This window comes from Mirounga leonina, unplaced genomic scaffold (genome assembly GCF_011800145.1).
Source record: "Mirounga leonina isolate KUSES-001 unplaced genomic scaffold, KU_Mleo_1.0 Mir_488, whole genome shotgun sequence".
NCBI classification, from domain to species: domain Eukaryota; kingdom Metazoa; phylum Chordata; class Mammalia; order Carnivora; family Phocidae; genus Mirounga; species Mirounga leonina.
Genome location: NW_023270777.1, coordinates 9,773,326 through 9,801,227, shown reverse-complemented (window position 1 = coordinate 9,801,227; position 27,902 = coordinate 9,773,326). Strand labels below are relative to the sequence as shown.

Sequence of the window (27,902 nt, the reverse complement as noted above, 5' to 3'; positions counted from 1 at the left end):
ACACTCGGGGTCACTGAGATACCTTTTCCAGCTCTCTTGTTGCAGATAACTTTGATACAGCCGCCCTAGCCCTGCCAGAAGGGGACCAGTCCTCGGGGGGAGTTCCTGATCAGAGCCTCGGGGGCCCCTGACACGTTGGCATCACAAGCCTTCCACGCCTTCCGCTTTCATAGCTGCCATCCGCGTCGCCGGCATTGGACACACGGCCCGGAATGGCGACGAGCTGGGTCTGCTGCCCTGCCCCCCCGGCCCCCGTCTTCACAGAGTTGCTTTGCAAAGCGTGGACATGAGCTTCCCCGAGGCCTTTAGGACTCCTAAGCCTCAGTACTGAAAGAAATCCTTTTTTCTGGGTTGGTTTTTTTTTTGGCCTTGACTGTAGGACAGTAGAGGGAAGCTCGAGCCACTCTGTAAATTAGAGGCCCCCGATTTTGTGCATCCTGGCCGTCTCTACTTCCCCGACACGTTGTCTGTTAGAGGAGGTCTAGGGAGAGGGGCCCAGTAGTGGTGTTCTGAAGTCTTTGGCATGTTTTCTCCGTCCAAAGACCTTTGACTTCCAAAAAAAAAAATTAGAGGAGTAGGAATTAAAACACATTGGTCCTATTCTAGATACTGGCTCTTCCCTGTGGGTCAGTAGCACCTGTTAAATCTTCTGTTTGTAGCCTGAGATCATGTTGCCTCAAGTAACTCCTTTATGAGCCTTTCCCCCCCTCCATTTCTGTTTTCACAGCTCCATGGTCTCTATCAGCTAGCAGAGCATTTTCTGGAAGAAAGACAGCCCAGCCCTTGCCATGATGGGAGAATACAGCCATTGCTATATGAAAGGGGGAATAATGTGGGGGAGAAATTACCTCTTTACAAAGAGCCAGATTGTCTCCTTATAACCGCCACTGTTTTACACAGAGTCATGGCGACCAAGTGTCTTTACCTGTTTTCTACATTTTGGAATCAACTCATTGCACGATCAAAGATGATCCTTCCCTCTTTTTTTTTTTTTCCTTCCTTCTCTCTTTTTCTCAGAAGATTCGGCAGTCTTTTATTTGGAGCATAAGATGAAGTTGTTCTGGAAAAAAAAACAAAAACAGAGTACAAGCATGTTGTGAAGCTTTTTTATATGCAACTAGGGTGTGCAGAGAGAGCAGAGGACAGAACAAATGCAGAGCATGGGTCGCTGGTGCACATGATCCATGCCTGTGTCTTACTTTTTGGAGTTTATTTCTGTGCTTCCTCTTGAACATGGTGTCTCATAATCTTGGAATTAACACTACTTACGGCAAAATAGGAAGCCGTCTGTGTCGTGTCTCATTCTGAAGAAGCTAGCAAGTTCTGCTTCCTTTATATCAAGTCTCGAACGAGCCCTTTCAGGCTGGGGTCTGACTTCATGACCTCATTGGAAACAAGCCACCCCTCAGTTGGGGTTTGATTTCCAGAGTCTCTATTGGGCTCAACACAAATCGATGCTTGGCTGATCAGACGGGATGTAGTTAAACCAGTCCATTCACGTGGTGGCAGTGCCCTTGGGAATCTGACTAAAAATTAAGGAACAACTACAACAAATGCCTCAGGAATAAAACTTAACCCGGAAATTGAAAGACTTTCGATCCAGAAGTGGATGATTCAGAGTGATCCAGAATTCAGAGTGGGATGTTAAACTTGGGAAGTACAGGGTTTGTGAAGATCTGCACCTAATTCAGCAGCCAGCATCCTCACTCGAGGAGCCACCATGCCGTCCAGACGGGGGCAGGTCTCCGCTATGTCCCCAGGACGAGACAGGAGCCCCTGTCTGGTGGGAGGAGGATGTGAGGAACAGGAAGCCTCTTTCACTCAGGTGCACAGTTTGGCGTGTCCAGCTGGAGAGCCCAGAATCCCTAGAAAAATTTCGCCTGGTCGCAGAAGAGAGGTCGATGCCTCCTCCTTGAAAATAGCTTAGACGCTCACTGGCATCGTCCAGTTTATCTACTGGGAGATCTTTACCTCAGATTGAGATTTTTTGGGAATGATACCACATTCACTTGCCAGGTGTTTTCCAATATAAACAAAATGACCTCAACTTCAGATGCACAGCTGTGCTTGGCAACCCCGTATTTCGAGCTGTCTTTAGTCTGGGTACCGTTGAATATTTTTATACATTAAGCATTCACGAAGTGCTAAATAAATACGTTATTATTCGGAAGAGTCTGTTGCCTGATTTGTAATCACTGGCCACATGTTTGCAGGGCCTTCATGTCCGTTTGTCCTCGGGTTTCTAGCGCAGGTGGTTTCAGAACTCGAAGGCCATGTCTGGTAACTCGAATTTGAGCCAGAAGCAAGCTGGACTTTCAATACAAGTTGTAGACAGCAGGCTGATTTTAATTATGAATGTAATTTTTTTTTAAATATTTTATTTATTTATTTGCGAGAGAGAGAATGAGAGACAGAGAGCACGAGAGGGAGGAGGGTCAGAGGGAGAAGCAGACTCCCCGCTGAGCGGGGAGCCCGATGCGGGACTCGATCCCGGGACTCCAGGATCATGACCTGAGCCGAAGGCAGTCGCTCAACCGACTGAGCCACCCAGGCTCCCAATTATGAATGTAATTTTAAAAATGATTTCATTATTGGAACAAGAGGGCAAGGAGCAAAAATAACTAATTTTGCCTAAATTGTTGAAGCAGAATGCCAGTGTTTCCCAAACAATCTAGTACATGGAATTTGAAGTCCAGGCTTAGCTTGTTGAACTGTAAAAATAAATAGATCACTTGGTGATTTGTTTTATTGGATTTTTTCTTAGTTATGCATATTTAGGTATCCTGGTAACAAAATGGAGGTGTATAGTGAAAAATATTCATCTTTTCCCTCTCTAGTACCACCCTGTAAGGTAGTTAGTGTTCACAGTGTGTCTGTTTTTCTTTACCTCTCCCTCTACTCATACAAATACATAGGGTTCATTTTTATATTTTTTATAAAATTTATAAAAGACATCAACAATGTATCATGGGCATCCTTCCAAGTCGATATTTACGAGTTTAACTCATTTTATTTTTTATCTTTTTATCATTTTATTTTATTTTAAGTAGGCTCCATGCCCAGTGTGGAGCCCAATGCAGGGCCTGAATTCACAACCCTGAGCTCAAGACCTGAGCCGTGATCAAGAGTCAGACGCTTAACTGACTGAGCCCCCTCAGGCGCCCCGAATTTAACTCACTTTAATAGCTGCATGGTGTCCCAGGGGACAGATGTGCCCTAGAATATTCAAACATTGTCATAGTGGTGAACATCAAGGTTGTATTTTCTAGTTTTTCTTTTTCTTTCCCAATAATGGCATAATAGCAGTCCTTATTCACATAGCCTTATAGTTGTGTTTTTATTTTCATAGGATGGGTTCCTAAAGGTATGATTGCTACCTTGGAGGATATACAGTTTTGATTTTAATAGATTTGCCAGATTATTTACCTAAGACTTGTGACATTTTATTCTTGATGAGAGTACCTGTCTATACACAGCCTTAGCAGATGCAGATACTATTAATCTTAATTTTTGCCGATATGGTAAGCAAAAAATGCTATCTCATTAGTACTTTAAATTTGCATTTTCCTGGGGAAATTTTTATGTTAACCATTTGCTTTTCCTCTTTTGAGAATTGCTCGTTTAGCACTTTTGCTTATTTTTTCGCGGGCTGATTGTTTTTCTCTTATCCGTTTATAAATCAGCATCTTATTAGGAATGTGTGTTTATCCCAGTATATTATGGGTCTTTTGGCTTTACCATCGTTCTCATGGAAATTTTTATATTGTTACGCAGTATGTTAGTATTTTCCTTTACTGTGTCTGGGTTTTTTGTTTTTGTTTAAGATTTCCCCTACCCTCATCTTACAGAAAGATAGGCTATCACATTTTCTTTATCTATTTCTCTCTCTTGTCAGATATTTGATTTGCCTTTCTTTGTTTAGTCTGATGTGAGGTATGGGTCTTCTCCCAGATGGACATCTAGTCATGCCAGCACCATTTTTGATCAGAACCATCCTCTGCCCACCAAATCGAAATCCCGTGTTTATGTTATTTATTTCCTCTATATTCAGAGAGACTTTCCCAGTATGCCCTCATTTCTTTTTCTCTTGAGCTGGTTCTGCTTTAAAATATTTCAATGGGATTATTAGATTGCTGATACCATTTTTTAGACTCGGCCTTTCATATATTTTCTTTCTTATATTTCATATATTTTTCTCTGTTCTTGAATTTTATTGTATTCTCAAGGCAGATTGCTATCAAGCGTATGATTCTGTTTCCTGTCATAAATGTATAAATGTCTGCTGTCTCTTGAATGCAGCTATTCTCTTCATTTTATATTATGGAATATATTCATAGGTCAGGGCACGTCTTGGGACAGAACCGATAATTGTCCATCCCTTATTCTTGCTTAAATGGGTGAATGTGTCAGGACCTGACATTTGCCCAGGATCCATGTCTGTAAGTTCTGCTTAGATCCGTACCCACTTTCGCTGACTGCTATTAAAATCTTAAACCAGAAGGGAGGCTCTTTAAGGTAAATTTATGTTACATATCAGAGGCACAGAAGCTCAGATGGAATACAGAGGAAGAATAGGTTCCTAGTGGGTGAAATTCATCTGTGTACATTTCCTTCCCTGGAGAAACTGGAATGTGGGATCCAGCATTCTGGCCTAGTTTTGCTTGGCCATTGTCTATTCTAGGGATGTCCCATGGCTCTTCTTAATCTGCCCCTTTTTGCCACTGTCCTTTTACCTGGGATAAACCATCTCTGGCCTCCTCGGACAGTCCTATCTTAATGTCACTGAGCCCTTGCAGGAAGAATGCTCTGCGTGCCCAGGGCTTCCCCCACTCCTCCCAGCCCTGGCCCTCTAGAGAGGGGACCTCACTGGAGTTTCCCCACGTCTTCATTTACTTTGAAAGGGAATTGGGGATAAAGCCTTAGTATTTACTTTCCATACCCCCCACCCCACTTATTCTCTGTGTAGCAGAAATTCCTCAAAGTCTGAGCCACGTAGATGATCTCTTCCTGTAGCTTCCAGTGCTGACGCCGGATTTTTACGATTCTTACTGCTGGGATTTGGAGACGAAGATGCTTGTGTTCCAACTGCTGTCTTACCCTGTTTGTTTTATGTTTATTTTGAACATGAAATTCGAAAACGGAGTTCAGAAAAACACGGATACCTGAGAGACAGAATACTTAACTAATTTCTCTCTCACTCGAGAGCTACAGACTTCTCTTAGATTTGTTTCATGCCTAACAGTAAGAAACATTTTGAGAAAATTGCATTCCAGGTTAAGGGCATACATTGAGCAAGGGCACAGAGACAGGACGTACAAGGAACAGAACTTGAGGTAGCTAGGCTTATGGTCCGAAAGCAGGGTGGGTGGAGGGGAGTCCTAGGTGAGAAGTCTCTCCATCACCAGGAAGGGCCTGGAGCTGGGCTTTGTTCAGTTTTTCAAGAAAGAGCCCTTGCAAACAAGTGATCGACATGACTGACCTTCTTTATGGATACTGATCTGCCAGTTGGGAAGGTAGCCGTTGTAATGTGACATTTCCCAGAGGTAGTTGACTTCTGAATACGTTGAGTATGTACAAGAGCTCACATATCCTTGGATCAAAATAGACACCACCGCCAGGTATCCTGTATGATGAAGTAGGTGCTGGGGAAAACCCACACCGTTTGAAGACCATTCTGTAACCAAACAAGGAGACCAGTGAATTAGAGAGATTCGATAACATTTTTAAAATAAAAGGTAACTGCAGACACACGTGCATATATATGTTTAACTTATAACAAAAGATAGATAAGGTAGACCAACAGTGAGTGTGGGACATGGTCCTTGCTTCCAACTGCCTGTCACTCTCAATTATGCGTTGCTACTTCCTAAGAGCAGATTTTTACATAAAAATAAGAGCAATGAAATACTGATAGTATTTTTAAAAATATGTGTTAAAATAGTTTTTAAGAAGAAATACCATCAGTATTATTTTTTTAGATATGCCTGGAATGCCTCACAGGACACCCAGGCCTCACAGAAAATCTGAGAAAGCCGTGGTCAAACAGAGCTGGAGTTGCGTCCCAGATTCACTGTTTACCCTCCAAGTGACCTTGTCAAATTTTCCATCTAAAATAAGGGATGATAACTTACAGGCGTGGGTTTTTTTTTTTTTTTTTAATTAAATTAGATAATTTTCTTTGTTTTTTTAAAGACACATGGTACTTACTATGGAGTTATACACATTTTTTTTTTTTTTTTGGTGTGAAAATTATCCGTTGTTATCATGGCTTTACATTCTGGGAGCAGATGGAAACATGCCTTACTTGGGGTGTTTTCAACATGGCGCCCAAGCACATGGTGGATGTGTCGTCTGAGATGCCCCAGAAGAAAGAGGGTCTGGTTCGACGCTGTAGGGAAACTGAACGCCCTAGGCTTATTGAAAGCTGGTATGTTTGTGTGCAGTTGTACCTTCAAAACCATGGACGCTGTACTTCTGGGTGATTTAGGGGATTTTCGAGGCTCACCTTGACTCTATATACGTGTGGTTTTTGTTTTACAGATTGACCTTCGAGTCTAACATCTGTCTTCAGGAGGCAATAGCTAACCTAGAACAGATCCTTAACCAGTAGTGGTACCTTGAAGGTTTTCCTTTATTTAATGAGTTTGCTGCCGTACACCTGGCTGTATGCTTAACATTTCTTAGTATCCTTTATAGAATACGGAGTCTTATTTTTCCCTGGACCAGAGAAAATGTAATACTTCATTTCTTGCCAGAGTTGTTACTGGTTGATCCCAGGCAATCGTACGACAGGCTGGTGTAAAGGAATTTCAAATCTATTTATGATGAAAGTACTGTACTAAATAAAACCAATAGCGTTCTTAATAACTGCTTTCTATGGTTGTTCAATTCAGGCTTTGTTTTGTGAATCCCCTTACCCGCCCCACCCCACACACGCTTGCACACACACACACATACACACTCACACGCACATCCCTGTTACGACCTGGGGGGTGTTTAGTTCAGCAGCTTCTCTGATCTTAAACAACTTGCAGAGTTTTCTCAAACTGACTTCCTGTTCTGGCCAAGCAGATTGATCCGTTGAAATATGGTCTTTGGGTATCTGAAGGCAGGAGGACTGGGAATTGGCTCTTATCACCTTGCTGGGTTCTTACGGAGTCCAAAGGACTCCTGTTTATTATTTGATATACGGAATCACAGAGAAACTTAGGTAATTGAAGGAAACGCTTGAGCAGATGTAGAATTGCTTTCATTAAATTATCAAGGAATGAGACAAAAACGAATTTTTAGACAAGATCTCCCTTTGAAGGGTGCCCTGAGTTTCTGCAAAGCCCTTGGTAGCTGGTCCTTTAAATGGGCTGGTGAGAAAGTGGCCCACTTTGTTTCCGACCTTCCTTGGAATGGCCGGTTTGGAAATTGGAGATTTTTTTTTTTTTTCCTGCTTATACCTAACCTGATTTCATTCTCTTTCTGCATCTTCCACACCTGATTTTATACTGCATAACACACCGGGGAAAATACAAAAAAACCAACTCATTCAATTAAAAAATTTTCTGAAATTCCTGATATTTTTTCAAAGAAGTCATCAGTGTCTTGGTTTTTTTTTTTTTTTTACTCCAAAGAAGGGGCTGTGGAGACAAAGGTGTGGTTAAGTTCTGCTTCACTTAAACGTTTTCTGTTCACATTGATCACAAAACAGAAGGAAGCTTCGAGAACTAAGGACAGGTAAATCCAACCACTGAAGCTTATGAGAACTGATCCCAAAAGATCAGTAAATAAATATTTTAAACTTCCACTGACCTTATTAAAATACACTGCGAGAGATACTCTGTTTGAGCCATTCTCATAAATTAGTCATCTTCTTGCAAAACAGCTGGTGGCAGTTTGCTATAATAAAAAGAGCAGTGCCTCAGAAATCAGAAGACTGGGAGATCTTGCCTTGGCTCGTTCACAGGGAGATTAAATGACATGCTAACGTGTCCTGGATGAGGAGGCCATGCATGAGAGGACTGAATCAGATGATCAGTCTTTAAAAGACTCTCTCATGAGTCTGTGCTCGAAGTTAGAATCCGTAGGAAGAGCTTATCAAGAATGTTTGGGTGAGACTAGAAGTTTCGCCTCCCGCAGCATTGCAGGGTTTACTAAAGGGGACTGTTACGGTTCCCTCTCTGAGGGCAAATTATGTCCAAGTCAGGATTCTGTTGCACATAGCGGATCACTGTCTGGTTGGCTTAAGCAGAAAGGCCTTCAGCACCTTGCGGGGTTGTTGGGAGCGCTGAAGAAGCAGACTCTAGGTTGAGTTTCCAGGAACAACTCCCAAAGCCACAACACAGAACTGGGCTATCGGCGGGGCGGAGCCTCAAAATCAGGATGTCAGCTGCCTGGCTGGAAAGCTACCCCCTCGGTTACCAACAGGAAATGCCCTGTGCCCTGCCTCCCTGCCCCTGACTCGGGTCCCGATCCAGGTCTTGTCCTCTTCTTTCTGATGGGTAGAATCTAAATCTGAGCTCCTAGGTGCAGGGGAGTCCTGAGATGACATCTTCCCAACCTCTGTGTCTCAAATGGGGGTTGGGATATACCCTCTGAGAAGCCAATCCATTGTATCCACCATGGACAATATAGCTACACGTTTATGATAAATAACATTTTTATTTATTTATTTATTTATTTATTTATTTATTTATTTATTTTTGTAATATACAGAGTCGAATTAAGATCCTTTTTGTTTAGAGCTAATGTCAAGTCACACTGCCTCTAAAAATACTATTACTGGCCATTCCCAAGGAAACGTCTGGGATAAAAATTGAGAGCAAGACCTATATTATTTCCTGGAGAGGCAGACCTGATACAGAAAACAGGATTTGAAACTTGGGATCCTCCTTCCAGATTTGCTTTTCCATTTTGGTTCTGTTTTCATCTGTGTCTCTTCCCCCGCGCCCCCCCCCATGGGACCATCCTCCACCTTTTCAACCGGATGTGCTCTTTACCACGCAGACCTGTGAACGAAGAGTCGGAGCCGCCCGAGGTCGAGGCTCCCGGCCGGTGGCATGGCATCTACGTGAACAGAACGTCTCCAACACCTTCAGAATCTGCGACCACCGTTAAGTCCCTCATCAAGTCATTCGACTTGGGACGGCCAGGTATTTATCCTTCCATCTCATGAGCAAAAGTCACATTCAGACTGTGGTCCCACGTATCAAGCCTGTCTCTACTCCCCACTGGCCCCGAATGGATGCAACCACAAGGGCTGTGTCTGGATCATTCCACGCGGAGCCAATGTGTCCAAGAGACCTGCCCACAGCCAACTGCACAGACTCAGTTGCACAGTGTTCCTCAGTTTCCTAGGAAATGAAGCCTCTGGTTGGCACAGCTCATTCTCATGAAACGCTAAGAGGGAAGTGGTAGTAACCTGAGTTTAATGGACACAGAGGCAGAAAAGGAACGGAAGAGGTGGAGAGAAAGAGGAGATTGTGTTACACCAGACTCCTGAGCCAGACTCCTCACTGTCTTCTTCCTGTGCAGTTGGCGGTCTCATTGGACCCCCGGCCTTCCTCCCCTCCCCTGTTAGACTTTTCTCTGCCTGGTCTTGGGTGTGAACACCTTGGGTGCTGACCTGTCATTCCTGATCTTGAACATTCCCAGCTTTTTCTAGAAACGTCTCTCTGGCTCACCATTCACCTTTCTTCACTGTTATCTACATATATGAGAAAAATGCATGTCTATACACACAAAAACGTAGTAAATAAAAGAAACTGAATACGCATCTGTCCAAAATAGCAATGTATTTCTTCTCTCGAGCACAACAGTTAAGCCTGTCGTATAGAGAGACTGGAGTCAAAGCTGATGCTAGGATGTACCTGGTTATCTTCACTAAAATAGTTCGCAGCTCAGTTAGATTAAGATGAGACCACGAATATTAAAAGATGCGAAGGCCCAGTGACTACATTCAGTCCGTGAAGATGGGAAGTGAGTTAACAATAATGGTTTGTGCAAGAACTTTCCTGTTCCTTCTTGCCATAGATGCCTCCTGACCTGTGTTTTCTTGTCCCCCGTTGTGTCCCACCTCTAAGACCAACCCCCATTGAGTCGATACTTTTGTAGTAACAAATCAGGAGCTACTCTTTGCTATTTGGAACTGGAACAACATAGAAATGTTCCCATCTCTTTTCTTGGCAGGTGGAGCCGGACAGAATATTTCTGTCCATAAAGCCCCCAGAAGTCCCCTGAGTGGGATTCCAGTGAGGACCGCTCCCGCCGCTGCTGTCTCCCCAATGCAGGTGTTTTGAGGGCCTTGGGTATGTGGGTGGTGGTCCAGGCCATGTGGAACCGTGATGCTCTCTAATGCTCAGGCAACAGAGGGGAAGGGAAAACCACTTGGTCTATTTTTTGAGGCACGTTGAACATCATTTTTAATATGCATACAATAATAATAAACTTCTGTTAAAAATTATGATTTTGTGGGGTGCCTGGGTGGCTCAGTCGGTTGAGTGTCTGCCTTCGGCTCAGGTCATGATCCCGGGGTCCTGGGATCAAGTCCCACGTCGGTCTCCCTGCTTGGCGGGGAGCCTGCTTCTTCCTCTCCCTCTGCCCCTCCCCCGCTGCTTGTGTTCTCTCTCTCTCAAATAAATAAATAAAATCTTTTAAAAAATTACAATTATAGGGCACCTGTGTGGCTCAGTTGGCTAAGCGACTGCCTTCAGCTCAGGTCATGATCCCGGAGTCCTGGGATCAAGTCCCACATCGGGCTCCCAGCTCAGCTCCTCTGACCCTCTTCCCTCTCATGCTGTTTCTCCTCTCGCTTGCTCTCTAATAAATAAAATCTTTAAAAAAAATTAAAAATTAAAAAATTACAATTTTGAGGCTAAATAAAGGTGTGAGAGAGACACCATAAGTCTCATACGATTTGTTAATGACATTTTGTCCCCCATTAGATACATTTTAAGTTTTCAGTTCAGTGAAGATTATAATTTTTACCAGAAGTGGATATTGAACTAGATATTTTTCTCAAAGAAGTGTTTGGTTTGGTTTGGTTTGGTTTGGTTTGGTTTTCTAAAGCACCCCAGGGAGAGAAAATGTTTACGATTTATAAATTCTTAGGGTTCACTGGTTGCAATCTGTCACCTTTGCCATCTTCAGACGGTTCTAGATCAGAGCTTCTTGACCTCTTGGTATTTTTTCTTTTTCTTTTTTTAATTTTATTTTTAAGTAATCTCTGCACCCAACATGCTCACTCAGAACCCCAAGATCAAGAGTCACACGCTCCACGGACTGAGCCAGCCAGTCGCCCCTCTTGGCGTTTTCTAAGACCACAACTTTCAGTGTTATTAGTAACATTCAGCAGCTCCTGATAAACCAAGGGCAGCGTCATTCACTAGTACCCTCTTTTGGTGTCCTTAGTAGCCATGTATGTTGTCTGGGATCTTTTAAATTTTTCTTGTTTTTACTTTTTTGCCCTGGAAGACATTTTGTGCTACTTCATATGTAAAACCAAGTAAAACAATTACTTATTTTATAATGATCATCAAGTTTATTTAATGAAACTGAAACAGATCATGCTTCATTTTGACTTATTTTCATTGAGCTATACACACTAGGTTGCTGACAAAATGTTTAACAACTGGTTCATTGCCGGGGGGGGCAGGGTGGTGCAGGGGGAGCCCGGGTTTGTGATGTTGGCCAGTTTCCATGGTGCAAATATTCCCATCATTGTCAGCATCAAGCTAGGCCCCTGACGTCAGTGAACATGGAGCTGAGAAGAGATATGTATCACATGGTATTTCTAGACCACAGGTAGAGTGGGTGTAAATAACCCCAATCATAGTGTGAAGTATCATAAATAGGAAGCATTTTGAGTATTTATTACTTTTGCTTTTAATATAGTTTATTTTAATAGTGAGCATGTTGAAAACTAGCTTGCAAATTCCTGAAGATTTAACAACTGGCCTTTACGAGCAGGTACACACCACTGGCTATAATTCATGGATAAAGTAAAGCACACGCCCCTTATATGTGTACAGCTTAAATGTTTCCGTATACACACACCCGTGTAGCCAACAGCAAGATAAAGCATTCATCAGCTCAGGAGGCCCCCTCATGCCACCACCCAGTGGGTAATCCCTTGAAGTAGCCATCATTCTGACCTCTGTTAGCATTAGATTAATGTTACACTGACCTGATCAACGTAAAAGAGAGTGAGTTAGGGGCGCCTGGGTGGCTCAGTTGGTTAAGCGTCTGCCTTCGGCTCAGGTCATGATCCCAGGGTCTTGGGATCGAGCCCCATGTCCTCCTTGCTCATGATCTCTTCTCACTATCTCTGTCTCTCTCTCAAATAAATAAATAAAATCTTAAAAAAAAAAAGAGAGAGAATGAGTTAAAAAATCTCCCATGCTCCCTAGCCCCAAAATAACCACTGTTTACAGCTTGTTGTATATCCTTCTAGATGTTTTTCTTCAGTATAAAAATGTGTGTGTGTGTGTGTGTGTAGGGAGGAAGACAAAGTTTTATAAATTGGATTATACTGCACATTGTTCAGACACTGACTCATTTCACTTTGTCATTGGAATGTAATCCCTGAGGGCAGGGATTTTTTTTTTTTAAGACTGAGAGGGAGTGGGTACATGTGTGCGCACGTGAGCAGGGGGTAGGGGGTAGAGGGAGAGGGAGAGAGAGAATCTTAAGCAGGCTCCACACCCAGCACAGAGAGGGCAGGGATTTTTATCTATTTTTGCTTGCTGTTGTGTCTCTTGTCTGGAACAGTGGCTGGCACACAGTTCTATCACAGTAGAAGCTCGGCAAATGTTGAAGGAATGAGGGAATATATCAGAGACATCTTGAGATGTCAGTGTTTGGAGAATAACGCATTCTTCTTAAAGGCTGTGGAATGTGTGGTGATCTGTTTAACCACCCGCCTACTGATGGGCATGTAGGTTGTTTTGGATTGCAAAAACAATACAGTGAAATCCCTTCTATGGATTTTCACCCACTTTTAAGGGGCTCTTCCCGCAGGAGAGCATATCAGCATTAGCTTGCAAATACCGGAAATCACTCTAGCTCTTCCCCGCAGAAAGGAATTGAATACAGGGAGAACTCGTCTCCACTGCGCTTCCAGGAAAGGTTCCCAGAGCATCTCAAAGTTGGCCCATGAAAGGGACTTCTGTTTCTGCCGAGTCTTTCTCTAAGGGCTTGCCTAGAACTACGGCTTCTGTCAAAATTTAGCATCCACTTTGGGCTCCTGCCGCCGCAGACGCGGTCCCTCCCAGCATAACAGATTCTGTCCTCCCGGGTTTGTTCACATCGTAGCCCGTGTGACCGGATTTCCTTCTTTTTAAGGCTGAATAATAATATTCCATTGCGTGTACAGACCGCATCTTGCTTATCCGATTCATTGGTCCATGGACATGTAGGTTATGCCCACTTCTTGGCTCTTGTGCCTAATGCTGCTCGTAAAAAATCTCTTCTAGATTCTGTTTCAGTTGTTTGGGGTATATACCCAGAAGTGGGACTGCTGGATCATACAGGAGCTCTGTTTTTAATTTTTTGAGGAACCTGCCTACTATTTTCCATAGTGGATGCAACATTTTCTAGTCCCGCCAACAGTGCACAAAAATGCCAATTTTTCCACATTTTTGCCAACACTTGTTTTCCCTCTCTCTCTCTCTCCTTTTTTTAGATAATGACCCTCCTAACAGGTGCGAGGTGGTATCTCACTGTAGTTTTTTTTTTTTTTTTAAGATTTTATTTTTTTATTTATTTGACAGAAAGAGAGAGAGACAGCTAGAGAGGGAACACAAGCAGGGGGAGTGGGAGAGGGAGAAGCAGGCTCCCGGCCGAGCAGAGAGCCTGATGCGGGGCTCGATCCCAGGACCCCGGGATCATGACCTGAGCCGAAGGCAGACGCTTAACGACTGAGCCACCCAGGTGCCCCCTCACTGTAGTTTTTAATTTGCATTTCCCCGATGATGAGTGAAGTTGAGCATCTTTCCATATATACCTCTTGGCCATTAAAAATCAGTATTTTTACACACCCCCCCTGGGATATATGTAGAATTTTCCAGGAAGGTACTCACAAAGCTGACTACTAATGATTACCCCCAAAGAGAAGAACCAGGTCATGGGAGTCAGAGGGAGACTCTTCTCACTATATGTCCTTTCTGTGCCTTTTTGAGCATTGCGTCAACTGCATTTGTTACCTATTCAAATAAATAAGTGGTTTTAAAAGCTTCCCCTGGTGATTCTGATGAGCTCGAGAGCTGTTGCCTGGACGCGCGCACACACACACACACACACACACACCTTGTTTACGCTGTTGCTGGTGTTACAAGCTCACTAATGCTGGTGTGCCCTTTGGTTTTTTAGAGACATTCAACCTACAGCAGCGTTCGGCCGGCCAGCAAAGGTGGGACTCAGCGTTTGGATCTTCCAGACCTTCCCCTCTCAGGTAATACCTTAAACAGCAAATGCTTCGGGGATGCCTGGGTGGCTCAGTTGGTTAAGCATCTGCCTTTGGCTCAGGTCCTGGTCCCAGAGTCCTGGGACTGAGTCCTGAGTCCGGCCCCTTGCTCAGCAGGGAGTCTGCTTCCCCCTCTGCCTCTCGCTTCCCCTGCTTGTACTTACTCTCTCTCTCTCTCTGACAAAGAAATAAATACAGTCCTTAAAAAAAAAAACAAAAACTAAAAAGCAGCAAATACTTTCGACTCATTATTTTGTGAGGTCAACTTTTCTTCTTTACCCAAAACCGAGCTTAGAAAAATAGTTGATGGCATTTATTTCAAACAATTTAAGACTCTATGTATTTGCGTTCTGGACGTTAGATCCTACTTCTTGCCACTGTACTTCTCAGTGTGCATGTGTTTGGGAGAAATGTCTAGCTTTGGGGAAGTTTTTTGTTTGTTTTTTATGGAATCTCAAGAGAATATCTTACCATCTTTAAAAGTAACTATTTTTAGAAAAAAAATCTTACCTGATTCTGAAGGTCCCTTGCTTCCACAATTCCTAAAATATGCCTCTTTGGTGATATCTTTGCCCTTGAGTGTAGCCCTCCTCCTGTTGTTACTCCGGGTATTTTTAAAATCCAGATCCTGACGATGACGTGGTGGTTAGAATCCACAGTCCTCCGTGTCACTTTGTCACTCCTGCGCCTTGTGCTCTGGTGACCGGTGTGAAGCCGCAGTTACAGAGGGGGGCACACAGGGGTGGGCTTGCATCTTGGCCCCATTATTCCACCTCTCTGGGCTGTGGTTTCATCATCTCTGAAATAGAAATAGTGCTGTCTCCCTCAGAGGATCGCTCCAGGGGCTGAACAAACACAGCTGGGTGTGGGGTGAGCAGAAGGGTTGACCTTCACCTTAGCTTCTCCTCCCTTTCCCATCAGTTCACCTGTCAGAACAGAGAGACATGAGTGGAATGGTAAGCTTGTCCCGAAAATATGCCTCAGAAGTGTATGTATATGACCCTGTGGCCCTTGTTATAAGGCAACACAAAAGATGAACAGTAAACGAATTGTTTACTGGTGCCTATTGGAAGAAAGCCAGAAATCCAGGTTGCATCGATAGAAATCCCTTGTTTTTAAGTGTCAGACCAAATTTCTGTAACACAGCCACGGAATCAAAAGGAATTCCCACTGTTCTTCTTTTAGATCATGGTCAGACATAGTCAGGTTTATTCTTAAAATAGTTGTTTCTATGAGATAAAAGTTTCACTTTTTGACTGGAAAGTCTTTTACCTCACCACCTTATTTTTTTCCACTTCTGAATTTCGTTTTCTTTTTCATGGTATAAAAAGATTTTAGTCTTAAACACTGATACTGAGAATTTGAAGGCTACCTCAGCCCATCCCTTGCATTTTACACATGAGAGATTCAAGCCCTACAGAGATTAAGTGATTTATAACGCCCCTCCCCGCCCCCTGATTTTGAATGGCTCTGGGACCAGGATAGGATTTCTTCTGATTCTTTCTACCATGCTGCCTTTTGGTAATGAGGCAGGGGGATTGCTCTGATCAGCAGCCTCATAAAGAAGTGATAAAGGTTTCTTATAGGACTTGGAGTCATCATAATGACTCCGAGGAAGAAGGAAATGGTGTCTAAGGGCAGGAGAACAAGAAAAAACCAGAAGGGGTGAGTAAGTCCAGTAGAGCAGGTCATGGTATTTCTGTGCAAACCTTCCTAGAACGCCCCCTTCCTAGAAATGGAAGGGAGGTCAACACAGGGTATTGGAAACCCACCTGATTTGCGTTCTCTACACTTGCTGTGTAGTGGAAAATTGGGGATAACTTGGTTATGTGCACAGTGATGTGTACCTAGGCAAGCCTTTTTTTTTTTTTTGTAACTGTGGCTAAAATACGCATAACACAAAACGTACCATCTTAACCATGTTGAAGTGTACCAGGTGAGCTTTTCGTCATAATATTTGTGTCTTCTCTAAGCCTCCCACTTTACCTTTTGTGTAAAGAAGCTGTTGTTTTAATTGACAAGCTAAATCCTGGTGCTCAAACCCCCCAGTAGCTATTGCCCTGAAGTAAACAGTTCCTTGTCAGCACCTCCTCCCCCTTTGCCCCCACCGGGCACCTGTCTACCGGGATGATTCTATTTACTATACTAAAAAAGGATTACACGGTAAAAACTGCTTTGCTTTCAGGCTAGCCTTGCCAGCATTGAGGTCATCAGAAGCTGCCAAAATGGGATTAATGCACTGTTTTTGTTGTTCTCTTTAGTGATGTAAGCACTGTTTTTCCTCTCCTCTTCCAAGCTCATTAGCCTCACTCCCCGCTTCACGCCCCATAATTGGCGGCTCTTAGCCATACAAGTATTGTTTTCTTCCATCACTACTTATGGTGTCATAGGAGGTGACTGTGGGCTCAGCCTGGTCACAGAGGCCTGTCGTGTGGCATTGAGCAAGTCACCCCATCCTCTGAGCGCCCGTTGCCTCTGTCAATACAAACCAGACACTATGGAGATTTTCTCCCGTTCTGTGCTCTTGTGGTCCTTGAGGGACTATCATCCGGAGGATTCAGCCTGTTTCGTTAAGCTGTTTTGACTCCTACTAAAACAGCAGAGAGGAGCCTTCAAAGAATTTATGTTTGCTTATTTTTAGCAAGCCAGACCTATGACTGGAGTGGCTTTTTTTTTTCTTGTAAAATCGTAACCGTTCTTGGTAACCCAGGTTTTTGTCTGCTGCCACCTCTGACTTGAAAATCCCATTGGGCATCTTCCTGCCAGCTCTCTGTCTCTCTCAGATGCCCATTGACTAAAACAAAGTGCTTTACTTGGGAACAGGGCTGGCTCTGTGGGGGTGTGACCTGTGCAGGGTGCTTAGAAGGGCTTTGGCTCAAGACTCTGGAGGTGCCATCTTGAAATTCTTAATAATTTTTGAACGAGGGGCTAATTTGGCATTTGTGTCTATGAATTATGTAATCGGTCCTGCCTGGAGAATCCTTTCTAGAAAAGGCCATGTCCCTATGTGCATTTTTATTCCTTAATCCAGAAACTCTCTATATTTATTACATATTTGTACTTAGGAAGAAAATGAGAATTCTTTTGTACTTGAGAAGAAAGTGTGGTGACCCTTCAAATTTCTCGTCTTCAGGAATAGGTGATTATGTTGTTCTTCACACAGATCTCCTAAAGGGAAGGGGTGAGGACCTGAAACCGGACCCTTACCTCCGGAAGAGTCCCTCCCTGGAGTCTCTGAGCAGACCCCCTTCTCTGGGCTTCGGGAGCACGAGGCTGCTGAGCGCCTCCACCGGGGGCTTGAAAGCACAGAGCAAACTCAGGTATCACGTTTTACACAGTGAGACGTCACTGGGCAGATGACCTTGTAGTCTTCCTTCTGTTTTACCCCCTGTGGTCAATTGACTTGAATGTGTATTTCCGGAGTGAAACCAGACACAGTACCTGCCTTCAACGAGGGAGGAGGGCCCTGGACAGCAGGACTGTGCAAAGCGAAAGAAGGGCTGTAAAAACAGAAATACACGCAGACTCTTGCGGGGGTTGTTACTTTGGCCAAGAAGTCTGGAGGCGGGGAGGCAACGTTTCTGCCAGGGGGCCTGCAGGGGTCCCCGGAGGAGCTCTGCACAACGTTCAGGGGACTGGGGGTGGTTTCCTTTGGTTAGACTAGCCTGGGGGCTTCAGGAGGGGAGGGGCCCTGGCAGACACACCATCAGCTGCCGGTATCTGCTGGGGAGGCGGGTAGGTGCTCAGGATATCACGGCTGGAAAGGCGGGTTGGAGTCCCCTTGCGAATGGTCTTCATTGCCACGGTTAGAGGTTTGTACTCATTTTGGTAAAGCAGTGGGAACCAGTAAGTTTGCAGGATTTGTTTTGTTTTTTTTTTTAAAGGTTTTATTTATTTATTTGAGAGAGAGCACATGAGAGGGGGGAGGGTCAGATGGAGAAGCAGACTCCCTGCCGAGCAGGGAGCCCGACGCAGGACTCGATCCCGGGACTCCAGGATCATGACCTGAGCCGAAGGCAGTCACTTAACCGACTGAGCCACCCAGGCGCCCAGTTTGCAGGATTTGGATTTGGATTTTGAGTAGTGGTCCAGGAAACAGTGGCATATAGGAAGGATTGGAGGGGCATTCTGAAGTCAGTGTCGAAAGAGCACATTAGCAGTGATGTGAGAGGTAGAGTAGGGGCAAGAAGGGACAGAGACTGCCAGGGCGGCCATCAGAGGCCTGGCGTGGCTCCCACCTCTGCCACTTCCTCCCTCTTCAGTGCCCCTGCTCCCCCAGATCCCAACAAGCCACCTCCAGCCACTTCCCACCCTCCCCTCACCCACTGCTTCTCCACGTGGAGTCCATCTTCGAAAACATGGAGCGCATCCCGTGCAGGCCTTCTCAGAAACCTCCTGTGACTTGTCATGCACCCTTCCACCCATGCTCCTTGTTCTGCTCCCTCCATTCTGCGCGGCTTAGCCCCACCCAGCTCACCTGCCACTTTTATTCTCAGCCTTTGCAGCTAACACGAGCATTTGCCACCACTCGCAGGGTCCTGGCCTGAATCGTCTCCTTCCTGTCCTTTCACACTCCTAAGTGCTTCCCCTGCAAAGTCAAACCTTCCCGTGCCCGGGTGGCTTAGTCGGTTAAGCGTCTGCCTTCAGCTCAGGTCACGATCCCAGGGTCCTGGGATTGAGTCCCACATCGGGCTCCCTGCTCAGTGGGGAGTCTGCTTCTCCCTCTGCCTCTGCCCCTCCTCCCCGCTCGTGCTTTCTCTCACTCTCTCTCTCTCTCTCCGAATAAATAAATAAAATCTTAAAAAAAAAAGTCAAACCTTCCACGAGGTGGTAGCAAGCCATGCTCCACACACAGCATTGCATCCAGCCAGTGCGTTTGAATGGGTAGATGGATGAAATACAAAACTAGCCACTTTGGGAGTAATAGCTACTTAACAACCATTCTAACTACCATTATGAGTATTGTAAAAGGATTTTATGAAAGTCTCAGTAAGTTCAGCTCTTGTCATATCTTTGGGCGTAGCTTATATTTGGACCCAAATAGATGAAGTCATATCTTTCAGAGATTTAACTTAAAGCCCCAGATACTACATATTAGCCTTGTTTATGCACAGGAGATTTAAGTGATCAAAACTAGTTTTAAGGACCAGAATTAGTGCTATCCTGAAACTGCTCTTTTCTTTATGCCAGAAATGCGTACAAAAAGGCTATGTGTGTATTAATATGCAATTTATATTACACCCTTCATCATGAAAGATTAAATTGGTGGAGATTAATGTGTTATTTTATTTTTGTATTCACGTCATTGGGACAAACAAATGACAGGATAGAAATCACTTGTTTTGGAAGTTCTCATCCTATTATTATTACTTTGGAGAGCACATCGTATCTATTTAACCTTATTTTTTAAAGAAACCTGTTCAGTTAGTGTTTTGGGCATCCACGGATACAGAAACTCTTTTCCAAGCTTCATTTCAGTCTTCCCTAGTTTGTCAGACCTAGAAATTCAGTTCTAAGTGATGAAGTAACAAACACAGGCAAAGTTACTGTAACTTCATAGTTAACAGCGACTCTGACCACAGAAACTCTCATGGACTTAAGTTGACAAATATGCCAGGTGCAAGGGACAATAGCCATCAAATTACAAAAGAAAAATTTTAATGCAGTTATGACGTTTTCTTAAAAATCTCTCTACCTCAATTCAGATTGCTGAGGTCTGGAATCATCCCATTACTCCTTAATAAAAATATTTTAAAGTGGGGCGCCTGGGCGGCTCAGTCGGTTAAGCAACTGCCTTCGGCTCAGGTCATAATCCTGGAGTCCCGGGATTGAGTCCCCCATCGGGCTCCCTGCTCAGCGAGGAGCCTGCTTCTCCCTCTGACCCTCCCCCTTCTCATGTACTCTCTCTCATTCTCACTCTCTCAAATAAATAAATAAACCTTAAAAATATATATATATTTTAAAGTATTTTTATTAAGGGGCGCCTGGGTGGCTCAGTTGGTTAAGCGGCTGCCTTTGGCTCGGGTCGTGATCCCAGGGTCCTGGGAGCCTGCTTCTGCATCTGCCCCTCCCCCCCACTTGTCCTCGCTCTCTCTCTCTCAAATAAGTAAAATCTTTTTTAAAAAAGTATTTTTATTAAGTATCAGAATGATACAAAATAATAACAATAAAATATGTGTAAGGCATAAAGAACAACAGTGCAGCTGGATGTCAACCTTCCAGTTTAAGGAAAAGAAAATTATTATTACCATTGAAATTTCATATCGTGAAACGTAATGAAATGTATCACTGATATGACTGATTTGGTTGTTTCTCTTGAGTCTCCCTGGATAGACCCAGACTTTTGCTTTCCTAATCTAGTTATTTATTTCATATATACTTGAGGGTCCTAAACACTAGCATCTTCTCTTTCCTCCGTGCTCGTCTTCCTAACCAGCGTGGAAAGAAGAGACCCGCTGGCTGCCTTGGCCCGGGAATATGGTGGATCCAAGCGCAATGCTCTCCTGAAATGGTGCCAGAAGAAAACAGAAGGCTACGCGGTAAGCGACAGCGTCGGCCAACCTCCAGCCAGCCCTGGGCAGCCACAGTCCTGTGCCCGTATTGGTCCTGTGCATGCGTATGTTGGCGTATAATTGTTGTCCTTCTGTTCTCCTAGGGAGGGCTGCCAGTGGTAGTAGGGTTTGCTGTGGTGCCCAGACAAAGAGGCAAGTGGGACTGAAAGCCAGTCCACCCAACAAACCATGTACCCGAATGCAGGTCCGCGTCTCCTGCAGGAAGGGCCAGCTTTTTCTTGGCTCAGAGGAGCTATGAACTCTGCAAGCATTGAGCCCAGGAGGCTGCTTCAGTCCAGGGAAGGCAGCTTTTGCCGAACCACCTTCCCGAAGAGGGTGCCTTTCCCTAATTGACACAAAGGCCCCACGTAGGTGGCCCTTCAAAAGTGTCCTGTTACTTTAGAGCTGTTTGCATTTAAAGTATCAGTTTATCAGGACAGTAGTCATCTTCTGGGAAGGTCACACGAGGAAGTAGTACTTGATAGAAGTGTAAGCTTTGTTATTATGAAGTATCATCTAGAAAGACAAAAATTCATCAAATATAAATTATAGTTTTATGGATTGTAATGAAGTGAAAATCCAGGCCGTCCCTATGCCCATCCAGAAATAGAGCATTGTCGGGGCGCCTTGGTGGCTCAGTTGGTTAAGCGACTGCCTTCGGCTCAGGTCGTGATCCTGGAGTCCCTGGATCGAGTCCCGCATCGGGCTCCCTGCTCGGCGGGGAGTCTGCTTCTCCCTCTGACCCTCCCGACCCTCCCCCCTCTCATGCTCTCTCTCTCTCAGTCTCTCTCTCTAATAAATAAATAAATAAATAAAATCTTTAAAAAAAAAAAGAAAGAGAGCATTGTCAATTTCCCCAAACCTTCCGTGTGACTTTTTGATCCTACCCCCTTCCCACTCCCAAAGACAACTGTTGTCCTCAATTCTTTTCCTCGTGGTTTTCCACAAAAAGCAGGCATCCCGGAATGCTCTGTTAGTTTTGCCTGCACTGGAACTTTCCATAAATGCAATCAAAAACTGTCCTATCTGCATCCAGCTTTCTCCTACAGTGTGAAGTCATCAAGGCTTATCCAGTTCGTTCATTTTCTAACCCCTTTGGAACCTATTATGTGATCACACCTATTATCTATTTACCCCTTCCATTCTTGCTGGACAGATGAGTTATTTCCAGGTCGGGGCTCTAGTTACGTGGTGCTGGTACGTTCTTGTGCGTGTCTCTCGGAACACGGGTGTGCTCATTCTTTCTGGATCTACACCTAGAAATGGAATTACTGGGCCATCGGGTGTGCCTATATTCAAGTATGGTAGATAGTGCCAAACAGATTTCTGAAACAGTTGTATAGTTTACCTCCCCCCAGCAAGTGAGGAGAGATCATTTCTCTGCATTTTCACTGAGAGCACCAGTCTTGGTACTCCCGGTCTTGGGGTAAGTGTGTACTGGTGGTATCTCATTGTGGTTGGGATCTGCACTTCTCTGCTGGCTGATGAGGCCGAGAACTTTTCCACATGCTAACTGGACATCTGGGTAATCTCTTTGGGGATGTGCCCTCCCTGTCTCTTGCCCATCTTAAAATCAGATTGTCTGTCTTTCCCCTCTTGCTTTCAGGAGCTCTTGGTATATTCTGGGTACCAGTCCTTTGTCAGATAGAAGTATTGCGAATATCTGCCCCCAGGGTGGCTTGAATTTTCGCTTTTTTGTGGAACAAAGTCTTTCATTTTAATGAAGTCTCATTTATCCGTCTTTTCCCAGTGATTAGTGCTTTTTGCGTCCTGTTTCAGAAATCTTTGTCTGCTCCAAGGACACAAAAATGTTCTCCGGTGTTTTCTTCTGTAAGGTGGACTGTGTTCCCTTTCCCATTAAATAGCCACCCTCTTTAAAATTGCCATCTCCAGTGTGCCTGACTGGCTCAGTCGGGGGAGCATGTGACTCTTGATCATGGGGTCATGAGTTCGAGCCCCACTCTGGGTGCAGAGATTACTTAAGTAAATAAGTAAATAAATAAATAAATTTTAAATACTAAAAATAAAATAAAATTGCCATCTCCTCCCTTCTCCCCACTCAGACCCTGCATTCCCATACGTTTACCCCACTTTTCTAAAGATTCTGAAGATTCTGGCACCCCAGCACTCCTTCCCCAACCTTAAGCTTTGAGGGGGGGCGGGGACAGAGAAAGAAAGAACCGAGCAAGAAAACAAGGCCTCGGCCAGGAGTAGCCCTGATACTTGAGCAGCAGCGGGGCTGGGATTATCTTTGTAATAGCAGGAGTCAAGGGTCTTAAAATCAGATTCTACCCAAGAATAGAAGTGTTTTGTGTCTTTGACATTACCTTTTTTTTTTTTCCCGGTTCCTGCTAAAAAAGAAAAAAATTAATCGGGTTAATGGCCCATAAGAGAGACTCCCAGAGGACGAGCTTTGTTTCTGATGCATTGTTTTCTCCTTTAGCTGCTCTGTGCGCTCTCTGCTTCAGCCCACTCTGAGGGTCGAAACCACCCCATAAAGGCAGGCCACCCCAACGAGGGCATCCCTCGGCTCAATCCCACCACCCTGAAAGCATGACCTGAGCTGAAATCAAGAGTCAGACACTCCCCACGCTGCTGAGGAAATGGAAAGGCTTAAGGAGTGGGGGAGAGAAAGCTGATTCTGGGAGGCTTTAGGGTAAGGGAAGTAGGAGCGGTCACAGAAAACTGAAGCTCAGAAAGGCCAGGAACAAGGTCTTGGCCGTGGCTGAGCCACACGTGGTCATGGACACTTGACTGAGCTGTCATTTCCCCACCTTACAGAAATGGATCAAGGGAAGTGCAAGATGGACAGGAAAAGACAATTAAAATTTCCAGAAGGAATTGGCCCTTTGCCATGTAGTGTTATTATAATTAGATTGCAGGGAGGGATTACACAATCAGCTATTTCCCATCATCAGAGCGAGAATTATATTTCCTGCTGTAGTGATTTTTTGTTTTGTTTTGTTTTATTTTGTGAACATCTTGAACTAGTTTTCAAAGCATTTTACACTTGATGAAACCCAAAACTCATTCTGCCTGAAGGGTATTTTTCATTCGTTGTTAAATCTCTGTAAATTTAGAGGGAAACATAAATCATATGTGTCTAATTTATTTACTCCTCACAAAATATCCTCTGTCTAGACCTGTTTGTCTGAGACGCCTCCTAAGCCTTCTGAAGCTTGTTCTTTCTGACCCAGGAAGCCAAAAATAAATTGTAGAAAACTCAGACAGCTCAGTTAAAAAAAAAAAAAAAAAGCCGGTAGCCATGTGCATTTTCACTTGAAAGAACTTTCTTTTTAGCCCACCAAAGTATAGCATGATAGGTTCTGTCAAAACTCTCCATATAGGGGCGCCTGGGTGGCTCAGTCGTTAAGCGTCTGCCTTCGGCTCAGGTCATGATCCTGGGGTCCCGGGATCGAGTCCCGCATCGGGCTCCCTGCTCGGCAGGGAGTCTGCTTCTCCCTCTGACCCTCCCCCCTCTCATGTGCTCTCTCTCATTCTCTCTCTCTCAAATAAATAAATAAAATCTTAAAAAAAAAAAAAAGAATCTTTAAAAAAAAAAAAAACTCTCCATATATTAATTCAGTGAATTTTTATGGAGGGGCCTGTTTGGTGCCATGTTATATTTTAGGTTCTGGGAAATCAGCAGTGAACGAAGCAGGCAGAATCTCCGCTCTCGTGGAGCTTCCATCTTCACGGGGACTAGACGATTCAAATTAAAAAGTAAAATACGGGCGCCTGGGTGGCTCAAATGGTTGGGCGTCTGCCTTCGGCTCAGGTCATGATCCCAGGGTCCTGGGATCGAGTCCCGCATCGGGCTCCCTGCTCCTTGGGAGCCTGCTTCTCCCTCTGCCTTTCTCTCTCACTCTGTCTCTCATGAATTAAAAAAAAAAAAAAAATCTAAAAAGTAAAATACGTACTATATTAGAGTGTACTGTGGAGAAAAGTCGGGGTGGGAGGCTTAGGAGTGCTGGGTGTGTGAACACCACTGTCATACGAAGGTCAGGGAGGTGACATTTGAGCAGCGGCTCAGCTTCCCTGAGGAAGGGAAAGAAGACTTGCCTCTTCTCATCAGGGTTTATCCCACGCCAGGTACTAAGCTTGGAAGGTCGGAATGAGGACATCATCACTCTAGCAACTGCATCAGTTGGAATTTAAGTAACATGGGGTGGCAGCTCTGAAAACGTAGAACAGGGGGTCAGACCCACTGCTGAGCCCCAGGTTCAGCTTCGGGTGTCTTGAGGTAGCCCCAGGACTGAGATCCAGGAACACGAACACGCACTCACTCCAGAGTGAGGCCCGCACTGGGCTTGAAGTGGCTCTCAGCAAAGAGGAGACCTTTCTAGACATTCTACTCAACTCACATTTCCTTGGATTTTTTTTTTTTTAAGTCAGGCTTCCAGGAAGGCTTTGCAAATTACTCTCAGTCTGCAGGCTGCCTGTTAACTATATCCCGAGCCAAGGTTAGATCGGACCCATGGAACCCTACGTCTCCCTTTTTAAATTTGCCTTTAATTCCTTCTTTGGGGTTATGACAGAAATTTGCATCTCTCATGTAATTACCAGAAAGGGTTCTCAAGGGAGCCAGGAGGCAAGATGGTGGATGTGATAGGCAGAATTCTAAGAATGACCCCCAGTAACCCTCACCCTTAAATAATCTCCTCCTTACATATGGCAAAAGGGAGGTGATCTGGGTAGAGCTAACACATGAACCCTTTAAAAGCCGGAATTTCCTCTGAAGCATCATAAGGACTCAGTGCACCATTCATGGGCTTGAAGGCGAAGGGGGCCCATCAGGAGCCGAGAGAGGTCCCTGGCTGATAACCAGCAAGGAAACCAGGACTGTCTAGCACTAAGGCGTTGGGAGTGCTGAAGTCCTACCAATACCCAGAAAACACTATGGGGGGGCGCCCGCAGTTGTGAAGTCAACCAGTTTGGCGCTGGGGTGTCCTCTGTCATTTCTCTTCCTGTCCTGAAGCCCTCAGACCTCAGCGAGACTAAGGATGGTCAGCGTGCTTGGCCTTCTGCCCTCCCTTCGCTGAGGGACCTGGCCTGGGACGCACTCTGATGAGTGGGTGGAATTCAGCTGTAAATCTCTGCAGAGTCCTTGTCCGTCCCAAGAAGGGTGATGAGGCGCAGCCACCCCACATATCTGCAGGTGGCCCCTTGGCTGTGTTTCTAGGACCCTGCCGTGCCCTGGTCACTGTGGTTAACACCAGTGATTTATTTGGTGGAGGGCGTAGGTAGGGATTACCTACATCTCACCTATCTCTCCAAAGCTAGAATCCATAACTTTTAGCATGTTTTAAATGGCTGAGTTTTAAGGTTTTAATGGCCTCAGATTTCAGGTGTCAAAGCATTAGAGTAGTGTTATAGTAGGAAGAAATATGTAAAGTGATATTTAAGTTCCCTCCTATAGGAAATATAATTTGAAAATAGTTTGGCTAGAAATGGCCAGTTATTTGTATTGCTTTTGAAGTCACTGGTACAGTTTTCTTTTGCTGTGTAACGAAGTCCCAGGCTCAGTGACTTCAAACGCCTGTTCGTGAGCTCACAGTTCTTAGAGGTCAGAAGTCCAGCACAGTGTAGCTTGAAATCAGGTGTCAGCTGAGCCATGTTCTCACCTGGAGGCTCTGAGGAAGAATCCACCTGGTGTCTTTCAGGCTGGTGACAGGTTCCCTGCGGTTGTAAGACGGAGGCCCCCGTTTTCTTGCCAGGTGTCAGCCAGGATCACGCCCAGCAACTGGAGGCCGCTCAGGTTCTTTCCGTGTGGCCCCCTCCATCTTCAGTCACCAGTGGCCATCATATCCCACTCATGTTGATGCTTTGGATCTCTGACTTCTGCCTCTCGCTTGAGAAAATTCTGCTTTAAATAAGGCCTCGGGGCGCCCGGGTGGCTCAGTTGGTTAAGCGGCTGCCTTCAGCTCAGGTCATGATCTCAGAATCCTGAGATGGAGCCCCACAGCAGGCTCCCTGCTCAGTGGGGAGCCTGATTCTCTCTCTGCCTTCCGCTGCCCTTGCTTGTGCTCTCTCTCTCTCTCTCAAATAAAATCCTTAAAAAAAAATTTTTTTAAATAAATAAATAAAGCCTCATGTGATGAGGTTAGGCCCACCCAGAGGCTCTCCCTGTTTTAGGGCCAGTTCATTAGCAAGCTTAATTCCGTCTGTCAAATCCTTTTGCCATGTGACATAACATGATCAAGGGATCAAGGAGGACACACCAGGGCGTAGAGCGCATGGGGGTGTCTTAGAATGCTGTTGCCCAGGGATCATTCTCACGGCTGCCTGCACATCAGAATGACTTAGAGGTCAGAAGTCTGGCGTGATGTAGCTTGAGATCAGGTATCAGTTGAGCGATCTCAGGAATTACAATCTCCCGAGCAGGGATCCTGGGCCTCGGTCCTTCTGATGTGCAGGCAGCCTTGAGAACCTCGGATCTAAAAGTCTCACCTCCATTGAAGAAAACCCTTTCAGTTCCGGATCTCAACTTGCCAAAAGCCTGTGTGTTGTAAAAAATCAGAAGCACCAACAGACGTGAACCACAGGAACACTAATGTCCTGAAGAAGACGTCATCGGTTTATCATCCAGGAAAAGTAAATAACCTGACCCTGAAGAAGAAACTGTGGGATTCTCTCTGTTACCTTGTGATCCCAGCCACCCCACCCTTTTAGTTTTCTGTTGCTGTGATTTAGTACAACGTTAGCGGCCAAAACGACACCCATTTATTATTAGCTCACCACTTTGTGGGTCAGAATCCCTGGTGAGCTCAGCTGGGCTCTTCCCTGGAGGCCCTGGGCCAGAACCAGCTTCTCTAAGCTTAAAGTTCACTCAGGGTGTTGGCAGAACTCATCCTTTTAAATTTGCTCTGGGACCTTGACTGAATCACCGGTGTTAACCACAG

General features: G+C 44.8%; 1 protein-coding gene across 4 annotated transcripts in view; it reads left to right on the top strand.

Annotated features, from left to right (window-relative positions):
- Nucleotides 1-27,902, top strand: part of SPECC1 (sperm antigen with calponin homology and coiled-coil domains 1) — a 193,944-nt gene that overhangs the window by 107,537 nt on the left and 58,505 nt on the right. Inside the window, exons 7-11 of one of the 4 annotated variants that reach the window (XM_034989683.1) lie at nucleotides 8,995-9,140; nucleotides 10,177-10,277; nucleotides 14,356-14,437; nucleotides 17,613-17,769; nucleotides 20,886-20,988. In XM_034989683.1, coding sequence (XP_034845574.1) covers nucleotides 8,995-9,140; nucleotides 10,177-10,277; nucleotides 14,356-14,437; nucleotides 17,613-17,769; nucleotides 20,886-20,988 — 589 coding nt within the window. Of the gene's footprint in view, nucleotides 1-31; nucleotides 2,149-8,994; nucleotides 9,141-10,176; nucleotides 10,278-14,355; nucleotides 14,438-17,612; nucleotides 17,770-20,885; nucleotides 20,989-27,902 lie in introns of those variants that run through there. The other 3 variants (XM_034989684.1, XM_034989685.1, XM_034989686.1) reach the window with 3 other exon arrangements.